At 43.3% G+C, this 26,087-nt stretch overlaps 1 protein-coding gene and 1 pseudogene across 1 annotated transcript in view; both read right to left on the reverse strand.

Moving 5' to 3' along the window:
• Positions 1 to 22,099, reverse strand: part of LOC126066243 (potassium-transporting ATPase alpha chain 2-like) — a 37,814-nt gene extending 15,715 nt beyond the window's left edge. Inside the window, exons 1-13 of the mRNA XM_049867104.1 lie at positions 21,926 to 22,099; positions 21,104 to 21,292; positions 18,359 to 18,418; positions 14,231 to 14,434; positions 13,310 to 13,423; positions 11,991 to 12,125; positions 11,755 to 11,872; positions 10,698 to 10,966; positions 8,719 to 8,917; positions 8,476 to 8,585; positions 6,413 to 6,547; positions 2,377 to 2,569; positions 227 to 402 (exon numbers count right to left, since the gene is read on the reverse strand). Of these exons, the coding sequence (XP_049723061.1) occupies positions 227 to 402; positions 2,377 to 2,569; positions 6,413 to 6,547; positions 8,476 to 8,585; positions 8,719 to 8,917; positions 10,698 to 10,966; positions 11,755 to 11,872; positions 11,991 to 12,125; positions 13,310 to 13,423; positions 14,231 to 14,434; positions 18,359 to 18,418; positions 21,104 to 21,292; positions 21,926 to 22,099 (2,076 nt within the window). The remainder of the gene's footprint in view (positions 1 to 226; positions 403 to 2,376; positions 2,570 to 6,412; positions 6,548 to 8,475; positions 8,586 to 8,718; positions 8,918 to 10,697; positions 10,967 to 11,754; positions 11,873 to 11,990; positions 12,126 to 13,309; positions 13,424 to 14,230; positions 14,435 to 18,358; positions 18,419 to 21,103; positions 21,293 to 21,925) is intronic.
• Positions 22,100 to 22,353: 254 nt separating this feature from the next.
• LOC126066244 (cadherin-3-like) overlaps positions 22,354 to 26,087 on the reverse strand; it is a 195,513-nt pseudogene continuing 191,779 nt past the window's right edge.

Raw genomic sequence — 26,087 nt, forward strand, 5'->3', positions numbered from 1 at the left:
CCTATAGGACAGAGTAGAACTGCCCCATAGAGTTTCCAAGGAGCGCCTGGCAGATTCGAACTGCCAACCCTTTGGTTAACAGCCTTAGCACTTAACCACTATGCCACCAGGGTTTCCGATATTTACATAAAGAGACCTAAATGCTGACCATCTTCTATGACGTAAGTTCTCAGTCGGAGATACAACATATATGGGGAACTTTTTGAGTCAGGAAAATGACTTTCACCTTGATCCCAGCACTCCGGCATTTGGTAACTGCATCAGGCACAGTGGACCGAGGAGGATCAATCATTGACAAAAGCCCCACAAAACAGAGGTTGGAGGTGGGAAAGTTCATGGTGTCTACGTCAAATGAGTAGGTTTCTGGAAACTCATCTGCTGGCAGGTAGAGATGACAGAAACCTGGAATGGGCATGATTTTGGGAGTTGATGAAACCAGGATAAGACATGACAAAAGAAAAGGGGGTACAATATGATACACTCACAGTCCTTTAATATTTTGCGACTATGGTATTAGAGTTATTATTTGGTATTACAGTATACCAGAACTGTATAATTTCTTCAATTCTATAATGCATGGTTTTAGAAAGTACATTTAATACAAAAATAATTTCCTGTGTGCCCATTAGGATCCATGTTATAGTCTAGGGATATAAAGACCAAGCCTTTACTTCTGAAAATGTCCCAGTTTGGTAGACAGAGGAATAAAAAGATAAAGTATAATAAAACATAGTCAGTCCTACAGAGTATAGCTGCACTACAGCTACCCGGGGAGTTAGGAAAGACTTTACCCAGGAGGTAACATTTGAGCTGGGTCCTGAGAGAGGTGTAGATGTTTTTCAGGGAAAGAAGGGAGGGCTGGGGGTGGAAAGGCAGAGAAAACAGCATATGCTACTGGACAAGGTTGGGAAAGAACTTGGGGTGTCAGGGGGAATAGTACGAAGTTCAGTTTTTAGTCAAGATAAGCATGAGAGAAAGGCTGTTAGGAATGGGGTAGAACCACTCTCTGAAGGCGTCAGCCTCTCACAAGTTGAGGTCGAAGGGATTTTTGTGTCTGGTGGGACTTCTAAGACCTTGTAAACTTCTCATTAGCTTTTATACTGAATTTATTCTCAGCATGGCTCACTAACTTTACAAATTTCAATGAAGTACAGACTTCGAGAGATCAAATGAGAGGTGCCTAGAGCTATGCTAGTCAGACAGATACCAATCTCGTGTTGAAAAGGAGATTACCCAGTCCTGTGGAATATTTAGAGCATGCTAAAGCATTATCATCTCTTTTACATGGTTTATGTACTTTACAAACTCAAGAATCCTTTAGAAACACATATTCCACAGATTCCAACATCTCTATTGGCAAGAATTTTAATGTTTAATGACGCTTATTGTCAACTTTAAATTTATCCTTCTGTTGTTCTGAGAAGGTATCCTTTGATGAGCCCATGACTCTCACAATGGGACATGTTGTCCCCCAAAATCTTAAATAACCTCCAATAGGCTCCTCTACAATTGTTGTATTTCTAAGGTTCCTTCCAACATTCCCTATCTCAGTTACTGGCATTACTTTTTTTCCCTACTCACATCAACCTTTTTAAAATGTACTTTTCTCCTCTAATTAGCTACTAAGCCTGACTATCAATATCCATTAAGCATCTTGCATCTGACCCCTCCTTCATTTTCCCATTGCCTTGGAAAAAATTCTCATCCCCTTTCACTTGAATGAGGGCAGCTACCTCCTACTTAGACCCATGCCTCTCCTCTCCTTTTATCCCTTCTTATACGCTATTGCCAAAAATTATCCTTAAAAACACACCAAAACTTTGATCAGCTCACTTCTGATGCAAAGCCTTCAACAGCTCTCCACTAACTGCAGAATGAAACCCCAGTTCCTTACCCACCCATTCAGTCTAGCTTTCTCTTCTATGACTATGCTATGACCATGATTATGCTATCTCATGCCCCCTACAACACTCAGCACCAGTATTCTGGCTCAGCTTGCCTATCTTTCCTTATTCAGTCCTGCCTTTGTGCTCTGGCTCATGTTGTTCTCTCTTCCTTGAATACTTTCCCCAACTTCCCTTCAAAATATTATCTGTCATTCAAGGCCCAGTTTATAATGTAACTCCTTCCATAAAATCTTCCCTGATTTTACTTATTGGAAGTGACCTCATTCTTCTCTGTACTGTCATATACATTTTGTTATATGTTTACTATCATGTTTATCATATTCTTCTTAGTATTATTTGTGTGGATGCCATATCTACTCTACTATATAATACATTACTCAAAGATGCCTGCATCTTTATTGCCTCAACCCAGAGTCAGAACTTTGCATCTATCAGGTGATGGATATGAGTTCTGATCCCAAGAACTCACCTAGCACACGCTCGCCCAGGCCTCCGAGCTCCATGTATGCTGTGTAGAAGGCCTTGGCTCTGCTCTGGTCCAGGGGCTGCTCTTGGCCATTGATCATGATGGTACTGCACTTCTCTAAGATTCTCTCAGGGGCCCCTTTCATCACCATGAGGAAGCGTTTGTCATTGGGGTCATCCATCTCATGGATGGAGAGCTGGGAGGAGAGAAATAATGGAGCATGTTAGACACAGCATGTTATCTATTATTGATTCCATCTTCATTACCAGGGGCATAAGCTGTACAAGACTTTTAATTACTAACATGACAGGAAGTGAAAAACATCTCTTATTCTTGTTGGGCTACTTGTCCTTGGAATATAAAAGAAGGAAGGGGAATAATGACATCCCCAGGCTTGTTCAATCCTCTTTGTCTTGTCACCAAGCAATATGCAGAGATCTAGACTTGGCCCCAGCCCAGAGTGGCACCTTGAGTTTGAAACCAAACTAAGTGGAACTTGTCTTTCAAACCAAAAATGTTTCCTTTAGAGAAGGCCACGAAGGCAGATACGGCTTTCAGTCCATGAAATCTTGGGCCTTGAGGGAGGTCTCCTGGGGTGCTCACAAGAGGGGTAGGAGCTCTGAGCCTCCACATCTCACCTCCTGTCTCTACCTCCCTATTGTGAGCAGCACTTTTTTCAGACACAACTACTCTGAGCTCAGGCAGGCATGATGCCTGCAGGAATTCCTTGTGCCACCTTGATGTCAAAGGAAATGGCAGGAGTGTAAGGTTGTGGACACTCACATGTACAATCTTTCTAGAGGACAGTTAAGTAATAGGTGTCACAATTTTAACATGAATACCATTTGACCTAGCAATTCTACTTCTAGATTTACCTCAATAAAATAATCAAAAATTTTGAATATACATATATATAATAAAATGGCTAACCCTTACATAAACCGAAGAAAACCAAACTTGTTGCCATCAAGTTGATTCTGACTCATAGTGACCCTATAGGCAGCGCGGAACTGCTGCATACAGCTTCCAAGGAGCAGCTGGTGGATTCCAATTGCGGACCTTCTCGTTAGCAGATTAACGGGTAACCATTGCGCCACCAGGGCTCCTTACATAGCCCTTATTACATACCAGGTACTCTTCTAAGCACTCAACAGGAATTTCAGAAAGCTGGAGTGTTTGGAAGGAAATAAGTCAATTACAAAGAAAAATTCTACCATTTTGAGTCCATCAGTTGATTCTCAATTAATAGTTCTTGGACTGCTGGATATCAGAGATAAGTAAACTTAAAACGAGTAGTAGAGGGGCAGCATAGTGTTGGCAGCTTTTTTATGGACAAGTAAAAATACTAAACAAATGAAACAAAACACCTGCCATCTTATTATCACCATCATTTCATAAAAGCTCTTGTATTTTAAAATATAAAAAGTAGGAATAATAATTGTAGACAATTTTATAGTGTGTACCCTATGCCAGGCTCTATTCTAAGTGCTTCACACACTACTCATTTAATACTGAAAACAACCCTAAGGCAGTGGGTAATATTATTATCCCCTTTTGCAAATGAGAAAACTGAAGCACAGAGAGGTTAGTTGACTCCCTCAAGGTCACACAGTTAGTAGGTGTTGAGCTTGGATTTGAACTCAGGCTATTAGGCTCTAGAGTCTTAATCATAAATGGTATAAAGGACAAACTTTTAAATTAAATAAATCCATCCTTATATAAAACTTACCACATTGTCTTAATTTCCCAATTTGCCATAGACTACTGAAAGTGTTTCCATAGATTAGTCTGTTTGGGAAATATTACCAAGATCAATAAGACATGGACTTTTCACCATTTTTCCTTTAGTTGACTGGCACGCCAAAGAATTTGTAATGATCTCTACAGCTCTTTGTTTAGGGTGGAGTTTTGCTCTTTACTGGTATGGCTCCAGTAGCACCTAAAGTGTTTCTTTGACCTCTTCAGGAGGAGCTCACATAGGAGCCCTCTCTCCTTTTCAGCCTCAACTCTGCATGGCCCAACTTCTCCTCTAACTTTCTGCACATGAAAAATTGCAGGCTTCATCACGGAACCTGCTTTCTTTCTCATTTCTCATAGACTAGGAATGTCTTTTCTGTGGTAAAATGGAGGCTCCTTATGATTCTGAATCTTGGAAGATAATCTAACATAGTCCTTAGGATCATGGACTACTTGGGTTTGAATCCTGGTTCTGCTCCTTACTAGCTGTGTGTGATATACTCTGTACTTTCATTTCCTCATCTGCTGGAGGGCAGAATAATAGTACCTACATCAAATAGTTGTGAGAACTGAATGATTTATGCATGTAGAATGCTTCGGATGTAATTTTAGCTATCATTAGCTATTGCTATGTTGGGATTGCTTCTCATTCTATTTTCACTTTTGCTTCAAATAAGAGATTTCCTGGCTTTAATATTTCCCGTTATAAATTTTTGCTATTTGCCTATTTAGCTAAATGTGATTCTTTATCAGTCCATTACCCAGAAAGAAAAGAGCCCTGGTAGAACAACGGTTAAGGGCCCGACTGTTAAGTGAAAGGTTAGCATTCAAACCCACCCAGTGGCTTCACAGAATAAAGACCTGGCAATCTGTTCTCGTAAAAGATCCAATAGGGTTGTTCTACTCTGTCACATAGGGTCACTCTGAGTCGAAATCAACATGACAGCAACAGTAACAATCCACAAAGATGTTTGCAACAGTTCTTTTCCAACCCTAAATTCCATCAAAATGAAGATAAATGGGTAATCACCAGAAACTTTACAAAAGCATGGTTATTCTATGTACATGCCTTACTATTATGCCAAACCCAAGTCACGATCCCTTGCTCTCAGCTTTGGACTGTATGTGAAATCCCACCTGCACAGTATCTTGGGCTACTAGCAGTTACGTCTATTCAGAAGAGGAAGATGGGGACGGTTGTTGACCACATCTGGAGTGAGGGGAGACCACTAGAAAGGTTGGCTGTCTTGTTCCTGGCTATCATGGGTAGAAAGGAGGTCCCTAAGAACTGCTTAGAAGTCAGATCGCAAAGAACGTGACTGGTCATCTGAGAGACTATTCACTTGTTTTTACAAAGGGCAAGGCTTACTCACATGGAGCAAAATGAAGTTGCTCTGCCTTTGTATTATGGTAGAAAAGTATGAACTCTGCAGTTAGGCAGACTTGTTCTGAAAATTGGTTGTGTCAATTAGAGATGCAAGTCAAACACTTGTTTAAGTGCCTGTTTCCCTATTTATAGACTGGGATTAATTAGTAATACCTCACAGGCTTATGGTAAGGAATAAATAAGATAAAGTAGATAAAGTGCCTGACATATACTAGGTGTGCAGTAAGGTTAGTTCTGCTCTCTCTCCTCTCCCTTTCATTTGGGTTGTTGCCTTTTACTTGTATGAAAGTTACTTTAAAGTCAGGATTTGTCACCAGCATTTTATTTAATAGAAACACACCTCCTAATACAAGAAACTGGTGTATGTGTGTGGGGGGGATGTGTGTGTGTGTGTGAGTCTCCGTGTGGTGCAAACAGTTAGTGTGCTTGGCTGCTAACCAAGGGCCACAGTCTCTAGTCCACCCAGAGGCACCCTGAAAGAAAAGCCTGGTAATCTACTTCCAAAAAATCATCCTCTGAAAACCCAGTGGAACACAGTTCTACTCTGACACGCAGGGGGTTGCCATGAGTGAGAGGTGACTCCATGGCAACTGGTTTACTTTTCTTATGTAAATGTATGTAGGCATGTATGCATACGTCTTTGTGTGTGTGTATGTAATATAGAGGGATCATGCATAGGAGCAGCCAAGTCTTGACAAGCTCTTCACCTTTCTTTTCTTCTATACCCTACTTCAGGGAAAGGAAGGAGGCCAGCAAGGGAAACTTGATCTGGGTTTACCAGATGCCTGGGCCCTGCATCCTTGAGGACTGTTTTTGAAGTCAGACATCATTCAAAATGTGTACTACCCAAAGGATATGTGAAGACAGAAATATCATCCTAGTGATAAAAATTGCCAGTTGTGAGGAAAAACTCACCTGAAATTTGTTGATAGAGTTAAAGGGAATTTCAGCTACTTTGCGGTTTCTTTTTCTAATTTCCATCACATCACCCAAAATGACCTCTGAAAATTTCAAGAGAGCAGTTTCTGAGGCATCTCCAACCACGGTTTTCTGGGAATTAAAAGAAATAAATATTTGAAGCACATAATCTGGTGCTTTTGTGTTTGTGCTCAATGACCCAACCTCCCTTTAGCCCATAAACCAACATGTTGTCTTCTAAGAGTTTATAGCCTAGCAGAAGAGACAAGAGGATTACATGACAATTAGTGAATGATTAAGACAATGATGGTATCACCTACTGGCACTAGAGAAGTTCAAAGAAGCTGGAGCTCAGTAAGGACTGGGATCTTCCTGAAAGAAGCAGCTATTGAACTAGATCTTGAAAGAGAGAAGGTTTATAGAGAGGCAGAAGAAAGCCTTATAGAAACCAGGATGCCACAAGTAAAGGTATAAAAGTGGATGATTCCAGTGTGAATGCCAGAAGTAAAGACGGACTGGGAGTTAAGATTAGATTATATTAGTTAAGGGTCAAGATTATGGAGGGCCATGAAAGGCAGGATGAGTTCTAAACTTGAGAAGCAGAAAATAGGAAAGTACTGAAAGTTTTTCAGCAAAGTTAGGTGAAGATAAAAGTGGTGTTTAAGAAAAATGAGTGGCATGCAAGAAAGAATGGAAGAGGGATAAACTGGAATCAAGAAGGCAGTTAAGAGGTTGTTATAGTTATTTAGACACAAGGTGTTAGAGATAAGTGTAAAATTAGGTACATTTTGAAGCTTAAATGATAGGGCTTGGTGACTCACTAGATATACGGAAAGGAGAGAGTCGAAGATGACTTCTAAAAGTTTTGGCCTGGATTACGAGTAGAAAAGTTGTCATAGAAAATGTGCCCTAAAGCCTGGGGACCATAGTTTCAGGGGATATCTAGGCCAATTGGCATAACAAAGTTTATTAAGAAAATATTCTACAACCCACTTTGGTAAGTGCCATCCGGGGTCTTAAAAGCTTGCAAGAGGCCATCTGGGGTGCAGCAATTAGTTCCATCCCACTTAGAGCAAAGGACAATGCAGAAAACCAAAGACACAGGGAAAATACTAGCCCAAAGGACTGAAGGACCAAATGAACTAGAGACTCCACCAATCTGATACCAGAAGAAATAGATAGTGCCAAGCTACCACCAATGACCACCCTGACAGGGAACATAACAGAGAGTCCTGGACCAAGCAGGAGAAAAATGTAGAACAGAACTCAAATTCACATAAAAGGACCAGACTTGATGGTCTGATGGAGACTGGAGGAATTCCTGAAACTATGGCCCCTGGAAGCACTGTTAGCCCAGGACTGAAACCATTCCCAAAGCCCACTCTTCAGACAAAGATTAGACAGGACTATAAAACCAAAAATAATACATGTGAGGAATGTGTTTCTTAGTTCAATCAAATATATGAGACCACATGGGCAGCTCCTGTCCAAAAGCAGGACGATACGGTAGGAAAGGATGGGAACTGGTCTAGTGCGCACAGGAAACCCAGGGTGGAAAAGGGGGGAGGGTGCTGCCACATTGTGGGGATGCAACTAATGTCACAAAACAATGTGTATAAATTCTTGAATGAGGAATTAACTTGAGTTGTAAACTTTTATCTAAAGCACATTAAAAAAAAGAAAAGAAAATATGCCCTAAGACCAGTTCCTTAATTTCCATCCAACTGTATTTTAAACTTTAGTGAATGGTATTTACATCCACTTGATTATATCCACTTAGCTGACAAAGAAGTTAAGGAGGAAAAGTAACTTTAAGAAACATTTATTTTTTGGAATGAAACAGAATTTTCAAAACTATCTAAATCAATATTCTGAAAACTTTTAAATGTTTGTGAATTCTCAATACAGAAGGAAATTTTCTTCATATCTTGTGAGCCAGACTTGCTCTTATTAGTACAAACTTTACTCAGTTGGAGAGATTAAATCAAACACCAAATCAGAACAGAGAAAGTGGCTTCAAACTGGTTGTGATTTAAGACCAAGTTAAGCAGAAGCCTTACCTTCATAATGGGAACATTTTCCTGTCCTGGCTTGAACTCAGCTCGATTACACAGTGTTATTATTTTGGATAAGGAGGCCCAGGTTCCAGAACTTTGGTCAAAGGTTTGGTCTGGAAAACAAAGAATGGACAGTGGGTTCGGCTTAAATGATTTAGACACTGCACACCAAAACTGCCATGTTTAGTGGCCCCCTATGGGCAGGTCCACAACTTTGGACCATGCTGAATGTTCCACAAGACTTACTTGAATGTTCTTCACTTGTGTCGGCCGTGAAGATCTGATTGTCAAACCACAGATGGGCCACAGTCATCCTGTTTTGAGTCAGAGTCCCAGTCTTGTCAGAGCAGATGATAGAGGTAGAGCCAAGGGTCTCTACCGCCTCGAGGTTCTTCACTAGGCAGTTCTTCTTGGCCATCCGTTTTGCAGTCAGTGACAGTGACACCTAGATGGTAGAAAGAAGCTTTTGAAAAGAACAGGTAGATATCACTGAAAAATTTGATCATAGAGTCTATAGAAGAATCTTGATCAAAAGAGGGAAAATGCGGAATAGAATTTCAAATTCTCATGGACTCCAGACTTTCTGGAGCCATGGAGGCTGAATGAACCCTGAAACTATTGTGCCGAGATAATCTTTCAACCTGAAATATCCCCTGAAGTCTTCTTAAAACCAAGTAATAGCTTAGCTTAACTAGTAAAGAATATCCACCTTGAGCATTATGCTCTTTTAAGATCTATCTATATGAGATCAAATTGACAACAGCAACTCGAAAGATTATATAGGAACCTTAAGGAGTAGTGAGTTTATGTTAACGGCAGAGGAACAACTCAGAAAAGGAGAGTGAGAATGCCTGTACAACTTGAACAATGTAATCGATGTCACTAAATTGTATAAGTGAATTGCTATATATTTTGCTGTATGCTTTAACAACAAAATAAATAAAATTAAAAAACAAAATAAAATTAAACACAAAGACAGGGAGAAAAATAACTACTTTGGACTCAGTTTCAATAACACATAAATAGCTAAGTTTAGCTATGATTGAAATTTAGGAAAGAACTAGCTTAATTTTAGAACAGTGGTATACTTACTGATGTAGCAAAACAGACCGAGTGGTTGATAAGCCTCATACGCCAAAATTTTTCTTTTAAACACATTTTTTGTGCCTTCATCTTTTGAAGAAAATGATCCTGAGGGACCCACAGGTGGCAAAGAGAGGCCAGGCTGTTATGGCCTGTACTCATGCGTAATTATGAAGTGAGCTTTACCCATCCATATGCTATGTTTTTCGTAAGGATGAATGTGTAAGAGATTTTCACTGGCATACGCCAAGGAGGTTATTCCAAAGGACTCATTTTTTGCTTTGGAAATCAAGAACTATTTATGTTTTATTTTCACAGCGCCATACTTTAAAGACTTAGCTCTCTCTTTTAAACTCCCTAATCTCAAAGATTTTTCTCAGCTCCAATTTCTTCAAATACAATCTCATGAGGCCAGAAGAGATTTGAAGTTTAAAAAATCCTTCTGTCTTTGAGCAGGACAATAGCAGGCCAATGATTATATAGGTCACCTTTTACATATAACTGAAAAATGAATCTCTTCTTCCCTCCAACCACAGGGCCTTCCCAGCAGAGACTAGAAAGGAGGGTGGTTTTTGCCCAAAGATTTATTAGGTGGGCCCTTACAGAGGAAGATATAAAGCCGAATTTGGGGCAGGAGAGGGAAAGGACTGAATTGCTTTGCAGAAGAAAATGAGAAGAATTTCGGCTTTTGCTCCCAAGAGAGAAGAGAATTGAGGCAAACAATGTGGATTGGAGACTATGCCTAAGTTCTTAGGTTGCAATTGCCAAGGAATTCTTTTTTTGAAGAATTGTGGGGAAGGTATTAGACTCTGAAAAAAATATATCAATGATTGAATCTATCTTATCTAGATCTTAAGGAGCAAAGTAGCTTGCATGATTGCAGATAAATCTCCTGAAAATGAAAATGTAAAGATTTCAATGACAATGCATTCTAATACTAAAAATATCACAATTCCTTTTGTCCCTCTAAGAAACAATTTATTCAGAATGTTCCACTGTTGTCCGTGCTGGGGCAGGAGTTTCACTCTAAAGATAGAATAGGCTCGTAGTTTGCTTGTGGGAGCTTACCTAGCATACACGTTATGTGCTAACAATGTCAGGGTATAGAAAGAGTTGGTGGCTATCTAACAGCATGGACTCACAGTGACAGTGGCCAGGAGGCCCTCAGGCACATTGGCTACAATGATGCCAATGAGGAAGATGATGGAGTCCAAGACTGGATACTTTATGGACACTGTGATGATGAAGAAAATAATGCCAATGAAGACAGACACTCCTGCCACAATATGAACAAAATGCTCGATCTCAATGGCAATGGGTGTCTTCTCATTTCTGACTCCTGAAGCCAGTGAGGCAATTTGTCCAATGATGGTGCTGTCACCTGTGTTGATGACCATGCCGGTTGCTGCACCTACAAGGGAAGGAGACATTTTATTCCAGGGGTCTTTAGCTGTGAAAGGAACCCATTCTGCTTTATAGTCCTTGTTGGTAGTTTACATGATCAATTAGTACATGACATTACAGGATGAAAATCATTTCTCTAGTGTCTTAGTCATCTAGTGCTGCTTTAACAGATATATCACAAGTGGATGGCTTTAACAAAGAGAAATGTATTTCCTCACAGCAAAGTAGGCTAGAAGTCCAAATGCAGGGCATCAGCTCCAGGGGAAGGCTTTCTCTCTCTGTTGGCTCTGGAGGAAGGTCCTTCTGATCAATCTTTCTCTGGACTAGGAGCTTCTCGCAGGAACACTGGGCCCAAAGGATATGATCCCCTCCTGGCACTGCTTTCTTGGTGGTATGAGGTTCCCAACTCTCTGCTCACCTCCCTTTCCTTTTATCTCTTGTAAGATAAAAGGTGGTGCAGGCCACACCCTAGGGAAACTCCCTTTACATTGGATCAGGGATATGACTGAGCAAGGGTGTTACATCCCACCCTAATGCTCTTTAACCATAGGCAGAGATTATGATTTGTAACACATAGGAAAATCACAAAATGAACAACCACTTAATACTGGGAATCACGGCCTAACCAAGTCGACACATATTTTGGGGGGACACAATTCAATCCATGACATCTAGGCTCTTTAATTTTATGTTTTCTCTGGGAAAAGCTTTAAAACAAGAGATGGTAAAAAAGACAACAACATAAGGCCTAAGGAGGAAGAAGTGCATGTGGCCCTTAAAGTCAGTTGGACATACCTTCCAGGCAGGTTGTAGAATAGAAGCAAATGTTCTTTGTTTCCAGGGGATTATCATGAGTGAAGTCACAGGACCGGGACTGGGGCTCGGATTCCCCCGTGAGAGACGAGTTATCCACCTAGAAGTTTGTAATATTCAAAATAGGTTTCCTGCCTCACATATACTAAAATAAGTAAAGCCAACAGAATGCCAACTAGTTACAAGCTTGATCCTTAGGGGTGCCCCATGATGCTTACCTTGCATCCTTGAGAAGACAGCAATCTGATGTCTGCAGGAATCTGGTCTCCTCCTTTAATCTCCACTATGTCCCCCACCACCAGCTGCTCTGAAGGGATTGTCTTCTTCTCTGCATCTCGTATGACAAGAGCTTGCTAGGAAAGAAAAATGTGATAGATGTCTCAGATCCTGAAATGACGCTAATCTACCTCCTTCATTTACACCTCTGGCAAATCTCAGAAATGGAGGAATTAGAATCCTCGGCTATAAGAATAGCAAAAAATAAAGTGAAAGAGTGTTTCACCTGGGGTCTGAAGACCCCCAGAAGTAGTTTTTCTTGAGAAGGAGCTCACAGAGATACTCTTAGAACCAGAAAATGCTGCTGTAGGCAGATATAGCAAAGTTAGAGACACAGGCCTGATGGAAAGGGAGTGACAACCAAGGATAAATGACACTGGCTGTCATATGCAGGAAGAGCACTGACAGTGTTCTTTCTGTAGGGTTCAATGATCTTTCTAAAGAAGGGAAAACTCTAATGAGATAGATCTCCTGCATTTTAGCAAGGAAGGAGGTGTGCTTTGCATCCACAATCTTTCCTTCTGGCTGGCAGTTCTTTGGGCTAAGGACAGTCCAGTTCCCCTGTTCTGTGTCAACAGAGGTACACAGATTCCCTAGAGAATACACAGTAGAAGTCCTGTGTGAAAAGGACAGCACTGGTGTCCCACACTGACAGCATCTGGGGCAACATACACTGAGCTCAGGAATGGAAGAATCATAGGTTGATCTCCTTGGCTGCCAGTGAACATTCCCTGAACTTCTACAGTTTACCTCCTGAATCAGTCGTCAAAAATCAAACCCATTGCTGTTGAGTCGTTTCCAACTTATAGCGATCCTATAGACAGAGCAGAACTGCCCCATAGGGTTTCCAAGGAGCGCCTGGTGGATTTGAACTGCCAACCTTTTGGTTAGCAGCCATAGCACTTAACCACTATGCCACCAGGGTTTCTGAATCACCTATAAAATTATACTATTCAAATGGTTCACAAATGCAGAGCAGTAGCAGAAGATGTGGTACAATGATTAATGTTTCTGTCCTACTTTATTCTTGACAAAGCATTGTCTTGTATCTTGCTTCATTTGATAATCTCAAAACCTTGTGAGGAAATGGGATTCGAAGAGATTAGGTAATGTGCTCAAGATTTTTCAGACAGCAAGGGCTTGAGCTAGATTCTCTGCCACCAAAACCCCACTTTTTATTAGCTGATGCCTCTTCATATGAAAGTAACTCAGTAATTCATATGAAAGTAATTCTTAGGAGAAAGATGGCTGGGCAACTCACCTGAGGAATCATTTTACTGAAGCTGGCCATGATGTTGGTGCTTTTTGCCTCTTGGTAATAAGCAAATATGCCTGTTAAAATAACAACCAGGACAAGAACAGCACCCAAATACACCTGAGTAATGAGGAAAGGAGTCAATCAGTCAAACAAATGATAGTAATGAGCCAGATCCTAAGGCTAGATCTCTCCACAGAAAGGTGAGACACGTGGCATTTGGTATGACATAATTTACATGCCATAAAATTTACCTGTTTCTTGGGCACAATTTAATGACTATTTATTTCAGGATTATTTATGTAGTTAGATTTTTTTTTAATTTAAACTAACTTCCAGAGTTGTGCAACCATCACTACATCAGGCATTAGAACATTTCCATCACCCCAAAAATCTCACTTACTCATGCCTGTTCGCAGTCAACCTCCAGATCCCATCCCCAGCTCCAAGCAACCACTAATCTGTTCACTGTTCCTACAGAGTTCCCTTTTCTGGACATTCCAAGTCTTTTGTGTCTGGTGTCTTTCTCTTAGCATATAGTTGGTCAATTCAATTTTGTAGTTTTGGTATCAAGTTCTCAACAAGTGTAGAAGCTCTCCAAGTTTAAAGGAGACAATCAGCTTTGAGGAGAAAGATCTCAAAAATACCTGGAGGTAGAGTTTTTTTTTTTTTTCCTTAGGGACTCAAGGTGCTTTTTCATTTTATTTTTTTAAGTCATGCCCACACCGCCTCTGAGACATTAGGAAGTCAGATATAATTCTGTTTTACACATGCGACAGTGATTCATTTTCTACAGCCCATGCAGTGCTCAGTGGCAGTGCCCTGACTCCAGTCCAGTACTCTGCCCTCTAAGGCCTAAATTCATGGTTTTGTTCTTCCCTGTTCCCAAGTCAGCAGAGCCATGTGGGGGATCAGCCAGGACCTTACATTGTCTAGGGATGAGGATGGATCATTGGAGTACTGAATCCCATATGCAATCCAGCACAGGATGGCTCCAATCCACAGGAGGATGGAGAAGCCCCCCACCAACTGCTTGAGGAACTTGACAACCTCTGGGGTCTCCTTGGGAGGGCTGAGGGCATTGGGCCCATCCCGAGCCAGGAGATTTGCAGCTCTTGCACTGGAGAGACCCTGTGAAGGCCGAGCAAAAATGAAACAGGAATTAGTTCTTTTCCTTCAGGGGGTTGGATCAGATTTCTGCAGGTTGTGGTCAGGAGTTAATGTATCAGCCTAAATAACGTCCTGGGACAAGTGGAGATTGCCACAGTCCCCATCTCCCCATGTTTAAAGAATGTTTAATGCATAATATGACCCAGGCATGATTTTAAGTGCTGTACACATATTGATTCATTACTCCTCAAAATAACCCTATGAGGAAGGTGCTATTATTATCCTTATGTCATAAATGTGGAAATTGAGGCATATAGAGGTTACGTAACTTGCCCAAAGTCACTCGGCTAGTAAATGGTAGTTCCAAGATTCAACCCAGGTAACCTGGTTCCAGAGTCCAGGTTCTTAACCACTATGCTCTGCTAAGGAATTTTAATATCTTAGAGATTTATCTAGAGATAGATGTAGCTCTGCTAATGCAGGATTTGAAATGCAGAAGCTAGTCATCAGGGTTAAGGGCAAAGCAGTAAACCCAGAAAAGACATATCACCTATTCTGGGACTTCTATATAGAATACCCCTTGCCTTCAAGTCAATTCTGACTCATTGCGACCCTACAGGACAGAGTAGAACTGCCCCATTGGGTTTCCAAGGCAGTAATGTTTACAGAAGCAGGCTGCTACATCTTTCTCCTGTGGAGTGTCTAGTGTGTTCGAACAAATGACCTTTTCGTTAGCAGCCAAGTTCTTAATCACTGCTCCACCAGGGCTCCTTTTCTATATAGCACAACATGAGTACTTTTCTACTTTTCTGCATATCCACCCTGAGTTCAGTTACAAATTCTACCCAACCTTTGAGGCCCAAACACAAAGTCACTTCTTGCCAGAGCCTTCCCCGATGATGCATGCGGTCCACAGGTGCATGGAGGTGAGCCCACCCTCTTTTGAAATCTTGTACTATCAGTCATAGGATTTTTTTCCTGCAAACTATCTATTTGGAAAGTCCTATATATAGCTTTTTATCTTATAAGCTACTTAAAGACAGGTACTACGACTCGTTCATTTTTGGGTGCTCTATTAGGGATGCTATGAGTCAGAATTGACTCAACAGCAACAGGTTGTTTTGGTTTTTTTTAAATAGGGTCAATGGAGTCCCTGAGTAGCACAAATGGTTAAGTGCTTGGCTGCTAACTGAAAGACTGGTGGTTTGAACCCACCCAGAGGTGCCTCAAAAGAAAGGCCTGATGATCTGCTTTTGAAAGGTTATAGCAATAAAAACCTTATGGAGCATAGTTCTACTCTGAAACACAGGGGGTTGGGTTGTGCAGTGAATTTCTGAACATGGCCCTTCTGGCCATAGCTTTTGCAGCTCCCACAAATGACTGAGTGGAATTATCCAGTAAGGTGCTTGTGGCACACCAAGGGGACTGAATAGCTTGCTAATAATGTAAATAAGGTGCATGGCACCCTTGAGACGGTGGAACCATGCATATAAGGTGTATGGAACCCTAACAAGGGGATTGGTCAATTTTGCCATCTCGCTAGGCTTAAAATAAGCCATCCCAGAGGCAGGAAGAGAGGATCTCAACACTAAGAAAGAAGAGCCAGGAGTGGAATACATCATTTGGACTTGGGATCCCTCAATTACAAAATTCCTAGATCCAGGAGACAGAGAGAGGAGCTGTAACATGGAGGACAGCAAGAGGTGATGGCACGAGACAGTGGCAGTGGTTCTTCCCAGCCCATGGAGCAAGAAAGGTGAGCACCTTTGGACACAAGGCTTACTGGAGGAGTGCCAAGCTTAAGGACACTTATTGGCAGAGCTAAGAGCTTTGTAACAATTGCCCAAGTAGGGCAGAGGCCTGGCCAAGAGGCTGAGACCAGAGAGAGGTGTGCTTGCAGGCATAGCTGAGAAGAGGCTGTCTTGATAGAAGAATGGTATCCTGAACATTACGGAACCTAAACTGTAACCTGTTATTTCCCTAATAAACCCCATAACCATGAGTATTGTCTGTGAGTACTCTGTGGCCACTGCACCTAATTATTGAACCCAGCAGATAAGTACAGAGTGCCATGGGAGGAATGGTTGGTGTTAGAATCAGTAAAATGTTGGGGGAGTGGAGGCATGTCTGACCTCCACCTCCTGGGAATCAGCCTTGGGCTGTGGATGTTAATTCTCTTTCCTCCTTGTGATGTTAGAGGCGGTCAGATGCCTCCCCACCAAGCCATTTTTACAGGTTGCCATGAGTTGGAATAGGTTCGATGGCAACTAGATTGGTTTTTGGATAGGGCCAATGAAGTCCCTGGGGGGTGCAAACGATTAAGAGCTCAGCTGCTAACCAAAAGTTTGGTGGCTCAAGACCACCCAGAGATACCTTAGAAGAAAGGCCTAGAGATCTAATTCCAAAACATCAGCCATTGAAACCTCATGTATCACGAGTCAAAGTAGGGCCTAATGCTTTTTCTGTATTGAAAACACAGATACTTGTTGAATAACCAGGATTCAGATTAACCAACTTAATATCATCACCCTCCATTTGTCATTCCTTTTCCAGAACCCAACTCATCTTTCTAAATGACTGTTGGACATTTCCACATAGAGTTCCAGAGATATTTCAAATAATACAATTCAAAATAAAACTTATCATCTTCTCCTCTTTATTGCCTTCTCTTATCTCTCACCTCTCCCCACCCTCCCACCTGACCAGATCTTCTCCGTCTCCTGCATTCTCTACTTGGGTTAATTCCATTAGTGATTCATTCAAAATACTGTGGCAGTCTTCCTCAAGTCCTATTAGCTATCTCTCTGAAACGTCTCTTGAATCTGCCCCCTTACTTCCCATCTTACTGCTGTTGTCCTGTTATGAGATTTCCTTCTTACTGTCCTGGATTATTGTCTTATTCTTCTAGAATCTTCCCCTTCCATCTCCCACTCAAAAAAAAAAAAAAAAACTTCAAACCAATCTTATCAAACCACTTCCCTGTTTAGAAATTGTGCCCCTTATACACTTAAAATAGTGTCTATTCCTTAGTTTAATATCAAAGCTCTTGACAGTTTCACCCAGTTTACCTTTCCCTGTCTCATTTCTGCCTCACCTCCTCCCTTTCCACACACTAGGTCCCAGTGACTCCAGATTGCTCTCAGGGTCCATTCTGCTCTTTTTTGTTCCCTGGGTACTCTGCCAACTTAAATTCTAGTCATCCTCTTAAGTCCCAATGCGAACATTATATCACCTAAGGAGTCTCCTCTGGTCCCTCTAGCCAGAATTCATCATTCTCTCAGCTATGTTTTAAACCTCTCATTTGTCATTTAAGTGAAATACAGTGGATTTTTATACACATCTGCCTCCCCTACAGAACTGCTTACTTCTTAAGATCAGAGACCATCTTGTTCCTCTTTGTCTCTCTCCATGTTCAGTCCAGTGGTCTGCACATAGTAGGTATTTCTGCTGTACATTCAGTATTCAAACCTCATGGTATCAAGGTACCAAAACTTGAGTTTTCATTTGAATTGGAATTCACAGCAGAAAGCAGTATTTTCTGAAGTATCTGTGAACATACCAGTGTGCTTCTGGAGAAAGCCTTCCTTTTTGGAGAAGGCAGGGACAAACAGAGTCACTTTTAGCACTGGTTTCCCTCATTCTCTGATAATAAGAGCACTATATACCACAACACAGGGATTAAAAGCAATCTCTGACTGTGACAGCCAGGAAAGTATCTGTATCTTTCTGGTAGATAGCTCAGTGAAAGGGACTTGGCTCAGACACATCAGCTCCTTGAAGTTGGCCAGCTCTTCTGCCACATTCAAGGCATGTGTTCTCCAAATTGCTGCCATAGTCATTCACCCTAAAGTGACATCTACTCTTCTACACATATGGAACACACAACCTTTCCACTTACATGGTCAGAGGGCTTCTATTCCTGATCCCTGGTTCCCAGTGACTTACTGTAACAATGTTTGTTCCATATTTATTTTCCAAGTCCTCATTGCTGAGTTTGTGGTCATTCTGAAATCCATGAAAGGAAGAATAGAGTGAATTAAGACACTTCTAACAAAAGACTCAAACCCTGAGCTTTGACCAGCCCATGAAAGCAGGGAGTAGCACTAAGGATGGGAGAGGGCTAGGAAATGTGGTAGAATAAGAAAAACATACCATTTTGCCAGGGGCTTGTTGCAGTAGGGGAAGGGCACTGCTTCAAAAGAGTCTTGTCCTAATTCATAGGCTAGGGGACTTTCTGGTCATCCCTGAAGAGTTCAGGCTTAATTTGTCACTTACCACTTAGTAACTGTCCTTAGCTTTCATCAACAAAGTAATGTACAACACCTCAACATTGATCTCCAGCACATGTAAGTCCTAAGATAGTTGTCTTCCAGGTACTAGCTATCTGGATACTTAATTTAGACCTAAATTCTGAGATCACTTGAGGATAATGAGCAACACCAAACCAGACTCTCTGCATCTTACTCAATGACTTGCTTGAACAACAACTGGGGTCCTGTGTTCTGACAACTCCTTATCCATGAAGGGTGGATGTCTCTGGCACCAAGAAGCATGCTTTTCCTTATTCAAGGAATGGAACTCAGGTAGTTGCCTGGTTAGAGAAACCCCACAGGCTAAAAACCTGCAAAATAAATGCCAGTATGGCTCCCACTTGCTAATTCTACCATGGAATCATTGGACTGTTGTTGTGTGCTGTCGAGTTGATTTAGACTCATAGTGGTGACCCTATGCTTAAGGAAGGGTTTTTAACTCTCAGCACTATTGACATTCTGGACAGACAATTCTTTGCTGTGGGGTGGGGGATGGGGGGTTGCCCTGTACATTGTAGGATGGTTAGCAGCATCTCTGACCTTTACCCACTAGATGCCAGCAGCATCCTACCGGGAGTTTTGACGCACAAATATGTCTCCAGATACTGCCAAATGTCTCTGGCATGGGGATAGGGGAATCACCACTCCTTCCCCTTTGAGAATGCCTGGGTTAAAGGACTAGGAGCTACTTCCTGCAGCAGAAAACCCAGGGTTAAGCCTTTCTTATCCCACCTAGAAAACTCAGCACTCAGGAGCATCAAAGTTTATTTATTATTTATCCCTGTGGCTGAGTCTTGAATCCCTGATTGCCTGGAACAAATATTTATGCTAGGATTGGTACTCAAACCATCTCTTTTCTTAATCATGTCGAAAAAGAGTTTCATGCTACATTACAATTATTAAGCCTTCCAATAAAAGATCTTTTTTTTTTTGCTTCTTGCCTTCTCCTTAGCCAGATTCTGCTTTGCTCATTCATTATTCTAGCAGTTAATTGAACGTGATATTGCCAGGGACTCAAAGGAGTAAAGCACAGTCTCGCTTACTGTCTGGAGGCCACAGATAAACACCAGCACAGAGCACAGCACAGTGTGCCAAACTCTGGACAGATACCACTAAGGGATGCTTACAGCCATGGTTTGCACCCATGCACCTCACGCTTGGAGAATGGCAGTTCTGTGATACCAAATACTTTTCTTCCTCCAAGCCTGGGCTTCAGGGAGAATGCATGGGCGTCTGAGTGCCCTCTCCTGGCCAGCTTGAGAACAGCATAGGCTTGGATCTTTATCGAGCTATAGATATTTATTCAAAAGCCAAGGAACTCTTTAGTTGTCATCAAGGTTCTAAGGACCAGAGAGACCAGAATGCAAAAGCACCCAAGCCCTCTAACACAAATTAAAGGACTGTTTGTGAGAAGGTTGGAAGCTGGTGACATAGAGGTTAAGTGCTACAGCTGCTAACCAAAAGGTCAGCAGTTCGAATCTACCAGGCATTCCTTGGAAACTCTACGGAGCAGTTCTCTCTGTTCTACAGGGTCGCTATGAGTAGGAATCAAATCGATGGCAACGGGTTTGGTTTTTGGCTTGGTGAGGTTTGGGAAAAAGAGAGAAAGAAAGATGCTCCTTTCTTAGCAGGGAAGCAGAAGGAGAACACTTTGGCTGATAATGTGGACATTCTTTAACTCTATTATATATCTCCCCAAAGTGCTCAAAAAAGGGAAGTTCTCATTGCAATACGTAGGCATATAATAGATGAGCATATATTTATGCTGTAACTAGCAATTCCAAGAAAGAGTAGATATGTTTTCAATCCTAAAATCTAGAGATACACAGGAAATAACTCCTATTTCTTAAGCATCTACAATGTGCCCAGTCCTGCTTTATCTCATTTAGAGGTACGCACCAGTTTTAATTCCTATTTCACAAAAGAAAAAACTGAAGCTTAAACTCGGATTTAAATTCAGTCAGTCCCCTTTCAGGGCTTGTATTTCCAAATGTCTGTCTAGCTATCTACCTTCTTTCTTATGGGGCATTATATATCCAGAAACGTATCCAGGTCGAATAGCTTTGGTTGTCCTCAATAGGCTCTGGTTCAAACAGTTTTACTTTGGAGGGTAAAAACTGGCAAGTGCTTATTTATATCTCACTTAAACAGCCAGGGAAGAGAGAACTAGGAGACTTTCCCCTTTGAATTCTACCTGGGAGTGCCTCCAAGCAGAATACAGGAATCCTGCACAGGGCTTGACTCTAGGGCAGATGTTATCACACCACTTTTTTAAAAAACAAGAAAACAAATCTCAAGGGAATTTTCAAATCCTTGAGCTGGATTTTTCTTTTGTAAGAGAGGCAAGCTCTCAGGAGGGCAGTAGTCAGTGGCTACTGACCAGATTAAGTTCTTCCTTAATCTCCTGTATCTGGTGATTCCTTTTGCAGTTCCATCCCTTGCTCTTCAGGTCCCTGTGCTTCTCCTTGCCATCCCCCTTGTCTGTTTTCTCAATGTTTTTTGTTCCACTGAGCTCCACAGAATACATTTCTGGTTTTTTCTGAAAAAGAAACAGGGGTGTAATATGGACCTAAATGGATTTTCTGAAGAGGTGGTGAGCCTTCTCCAGTGGGTCAGGAACATGCAGGGAAAGGGAATGGAGACCCTCTTCCCTCTTCATTCCCTCGGTCTAGAGAGGAGAGCCGGAGAAGGGGCTGTAGACAGTTTCTCTCTTCCACCTCCAAGCAACAATTCCCCACCCTTTTCATCTCCTATTTAGAAGGAAGGTTGGGTGGGGCAGGGCAGGCCTGCAAGCCCTCTCCTTAGGGTGACCCTCCCTAGGGTGCGGCAAGTGGAAAATTATTTCCCCCAACTCTAGACGAGATCCTTCCAAGGAGCCACAAGTTTCCCCTAGTGCCTTTTTCCCACCAAATGTGTGTCCTCTTTAGAGAAAAATTACCCAATAAGCAAGATAAATGCATGCTTATTCGTGAAAAAATTGCAAATAAAGTACTTCACTATTTTTGTGAAGCTTGCAAAATTGGTTTTGCTAAGTGCAGAGGCCAGTCCTATGACAATGTTGCCAATGTCAGGGCACAGGGACAGATTATCCAACAAGCAAGGTAAACACATGCTTACCGGTGCTTACCTGCCTTTGCCTCATACCATGTGCTGAGCATTAACTTAATCTTGTAGCCTACTTTTTTTTTTTTTTTTTTTTAGCCTCAAGGCGCCGGTGGGTTTTCAGTCCCAGGGCACTAGGGTGAGGGCCCTCAGGGACACACTGGTCGCCATGTTCCCTCTTCGGATGGCCACTGGACCGGCGGGTGCAAGAACACAGCACCCCCGCGGGAGGACGGAGTTTGAGGGAGAGGAAAAAGGCACAGCCCGTAACCATAGCCTACCGGCGACCAGAGGTTTTTTAAACCCAAGCTCCAGGCCGCGCTAGGTCCCAGGACAGGGTGGTGGTCAAGGCGGGGTCCGGCTCCAATCCCAGCTACTCCTACCGTGCCCCTCCCCCTTCCACACCCCTACATTTGACAGGCAACGCTCGGGGCCCACCCTGTCCCTCGCCGCACCCGCGCTGCCCAGGCCCCTAGTCACTGAGGGCGCGGGACCACAAGGGGTCGTGGGCAGGCAAGGGGAGGCCAGTCAAGGGCCCGAAAGGTGCTGGGAGGTCGGTAGAAGGAGGCGGGAAGATGGGGAGAAGAGGAGGGAAGGAGTGCCGAGCGGGGTGGCGGGGTCGGGGAGGAGGGAGGACTTGCGGGGTGCCGGACCAGGGCAGGTGGCGGGCAATCCCGACCGTCCCCACCACCGGTAACCTCCGCTGCCTCCGCGGAGTTGGGGAAATGGAGCCCGACCCGCCACGCGCATCCCGAGAGGCGCCGGGGCGCCCGACTGGAGGTGAGCGACCGTGAGTGGGGAGACACTGGGGCCAGAGACTGGGCGCAGCCTCAACTCTTGCTCCACCTCTAGAAAGGGGACGATCGGACGGCGGCTACAGGGGACACGACGGCCTCGAACCAGACGCCGCGGCGGTGCTCCGATGGGGGTGACCGGTAGGGGGGAAGTTTGGCCCCAGTTCCGCCGTGAACCTCCACCTCCATGACAATGGCCACGGACCGCAGTCAAGCTAGGTCCGGCGCTGCCGCCAGGCTCAGCCTGCCCCCCAAGCCCCCGAGCTCTCTCACTCTCTCTGGCGGCACAGCGGCCTGCACCACCCGGGACACACACTAAGGAGCGCGCGCCGGACTCTACTTGTAACGTACAAGACTAAGTGAATGGGCAGCATATGGTACGCGGTAAGCACCTATAAGCACGTGCTTACCTTGTTTATTGGGTAATCCATCCTTGGTCCCCTTTCTTGGGTAGAGGGAATGTCCACTGAGCTCATGAACCTTACCAACCCGGCAGGGCGCAACTCTTCTCAGACTGCATTCCATCATTTAACCTGCAGACTCCCGCTCCAGCGCCATATTCGAAATCGGCGACTCTCAGGTGTACTTAGAGCTGGCCTAGAACTCTATGGCCCTTTCCCGCACATTTAGATTGATTTCTTTACCCCTGCCCGCCCTGAGGTTCGAACCATGGGAGTTTTCCTCCAGTGTGGGGGCGATAACCCTCAGTGAGGCCAGAGGACGCTCAAAAACTAGAAAGCCCGCAGTTTCTATCCCTCCTTCTGTCCCCTGGGACGCGGCATTTCTTCCTCACCATTACCGAGCTCCCATCCACTCCCTCGGGACCCTCGAGTAAGTCTCCTGGGGCTCGCGCACCTTGCCAATAATGCTGAGGCCGAGGTTCAGCGCTGGACGTGGTCGTAGTATGTGGCGGCGCCTCCGAGTAGCGGAGCTCGGCAGGGCGCGCAGGGCCTGGGGTGTTAGCTCCGGTTTGAGTGGGGACTGCCCGGCCCGCGAGCTTTTAAACTTGTGCGGCCCCGCCCTCTGCACCTGCCCCGCAAGGCGCCCCTGCCGGCGGGCTGACACTCTGAACCCTAGGGCAGGGCTGGACGGCACGGCAAGGCATGGGCCCGGGCAGCGAAGTGAAGTTCAGGCGGGCAAAGTTGTGCGCCCAGGAGAGGGCTTCTCTGCGGCTCACGCCCTGATCCAGGCTCTGGTGAAAGTCTACACTTGTTTTTCTTTTTACTGCTTACCAAATAAACGAATTTATAAAGGTATATAACCAGAGGAGGGAAATGCTGTTCCCAGCAGCAACTGCTAAGAAAGTATCCTGCCAGACCTACTGGACCAATACAGAGGAACCCCGAGGCTACTGCCCTAAAATAACCTTTGAACTTAGATTTGAAGCTATTTCTGCAGGGCACCTTTCAGCCAAATAATAGATTGGCTTATAAAATAAACAAAATCACCCATGAGTAATGTACTCCCTTGAACAATTAACTATGTGAGACCAATCAGTTAACATTTACCCAAAAGCAAAGATGAGAAGGATTAATGGAAATAGAACAAACAACGGATATAATGAGAATGCTGACACATTGTAAAAATTGTAACATATGGCAAGGTACAATTTGTATATATAAAAAGCCTTAAAGGCGACCTAATTTGCTGTGTAAACTTTAACCTAAAACATTATTTGAAATTTCTTTTTAAAAAGGAAGTGTCCTGGTAACAAAAGGCTGCTTCATTATTGGAGAATGGATTTCTTTAGGCAAATATAGGCCTCAATTTGGGAGTGACAGAGAGAGACTCTGAGCAGTCTCTGAATTACTTTGCAGGATCCAGATAAGAACGTAGAGTGCTGAAGCAGTTTTGGAAGCAGGGAGAGGGAAGGAGAGATGGGAGGATATGGAGCAGCCTGAGGGGCTGCGAGGGTAGAACCTCTAAGCTCTGGAGGCCAGAGGACTCCAGACAAGGCTATCCGGTGGGCAAGACTGAATGTGTTTGGTGGGTGTGATGAATGCCTCCCCACTTCACAATCCCTCCCTTCCTCCCTTTCTTCATTTGGAAAGGGAAGAATTTCTTCCATTGTGGAGCAAGGATACCACCATTGAGCCACTTCTTAACTAAACTAAACCTGAAGGGACAGGAAGGCTCCAGGGGACATCAGTTTTACATATGCACATCACAGAATCTTCAGAGTTGGAGAGGACTTTAAATTCTAGTCCAAACTCAAGCAGCAATAGACTTCTGGGGCTGTCTGTGTTGTATCCCACTCTTCCTCCCCTGGAAAATGCTCTTCAAAGGAAAGGCTAACAGATAAAACAAATACAGAATTTATACGAAATTGATGTCCCACAGCTTGGTGGGAATCCAAGATAAGGGGCTTTAGAGCCACAGGTGGCTGCAACCATTTAAGCACCCCCTTCAACTGTTTGGATAGATATGGAAAGAGAAGCAAGATGCCCAGAGAGATATCCTTGAACTCAAGTTCAGGTCAAACTCCAAGAGCAGAAAACCTAGGTACATGTGGACTTGATTGGGGGATAGGAGAGTAGGAGGTAGGGAGAGGAGTGGGCTAAGATAAAGTTGACCTTACAGATTTAAACATAATAAGTTATGCTCCCCAGCACTTGGAGAAGATTGCTACTTACTCTACTTGGTGACAAGTTTGGGAAAGTGTTACTGCTGAACTGGACAAACATGTTCCCATTGTCAGTTTCTCGATTTCGGGCTGGTCCTGCAGAGTTTCAGGGCTTCTGCAAGGGACCAGGATCACCCACTGCTCCACTTCTCTGGCCCATTGGGTGTGGGCCAAGTGCTAACATCTACCTAAGAAGACAAATGGGACCACACCCCCTTGCCCTCCCTAACCCCAGAATCATTCTTCTGCTGTTGTCATTCGTCCTGCCCCTGTGTCCACATATCCCACTCTGCCTTGAAAAGAGGGGAGTCTTCTCACTTCCCTGTGGCCACTAGGTATGATATAGACACCTGAAGCAGTACACACACGGTACAACTATGAAATGGGTTTCCCCTAAGAAACACCAGCTCAACTCTTATTGGCCCCAGGGGCTATCACCCACATTGTTCTGGGCAATGGACCCTGAACCTACCCACTTCTAATGACCTTCCTTGGGTTGGCTGTAAAGCTAGGCTAGGATTTGGACACCTCCTCTGCCCCAAAAAAAAAAAGGTTTTTTTTTTTTTTCTGTCCAGGTCCTTAAACAGCAGCTTCTGCTTGAGGCTGGGTTTCCCTGTCTTTTGAAAGATGCATACCCATACCAAGGGCCTCTTCTAGGATTGTTCCAACTGACAAATATTACATATTTGGGACAGACTGACATGATGTATGTAACTGTTCCTAGACCTTTTTTTTTTTTTTTTTAATGGTTTTTCTAGGGTTTACATCCAAGTTTATGGTCAATTTCTAGTTAATTTTTTGTGTATGGTTTAAGGAAATGGTTGGGATTCATTTTCTTTTCATAT

This window comes from Elephas maximus, chromosome 23 (assembly GCF_024166365.1).
Source record: "Elephas maximus indicus isolate mEleMax1 chromosome 23, mEleMax1 primary haplotype, whole genome shotgun sequence".
Lineage (NCBI taxonomy): Eukaryota > Metazoa > Chordata > Mammalia > Proboscidea > Elephantidae > Elephas > Elephas maximus.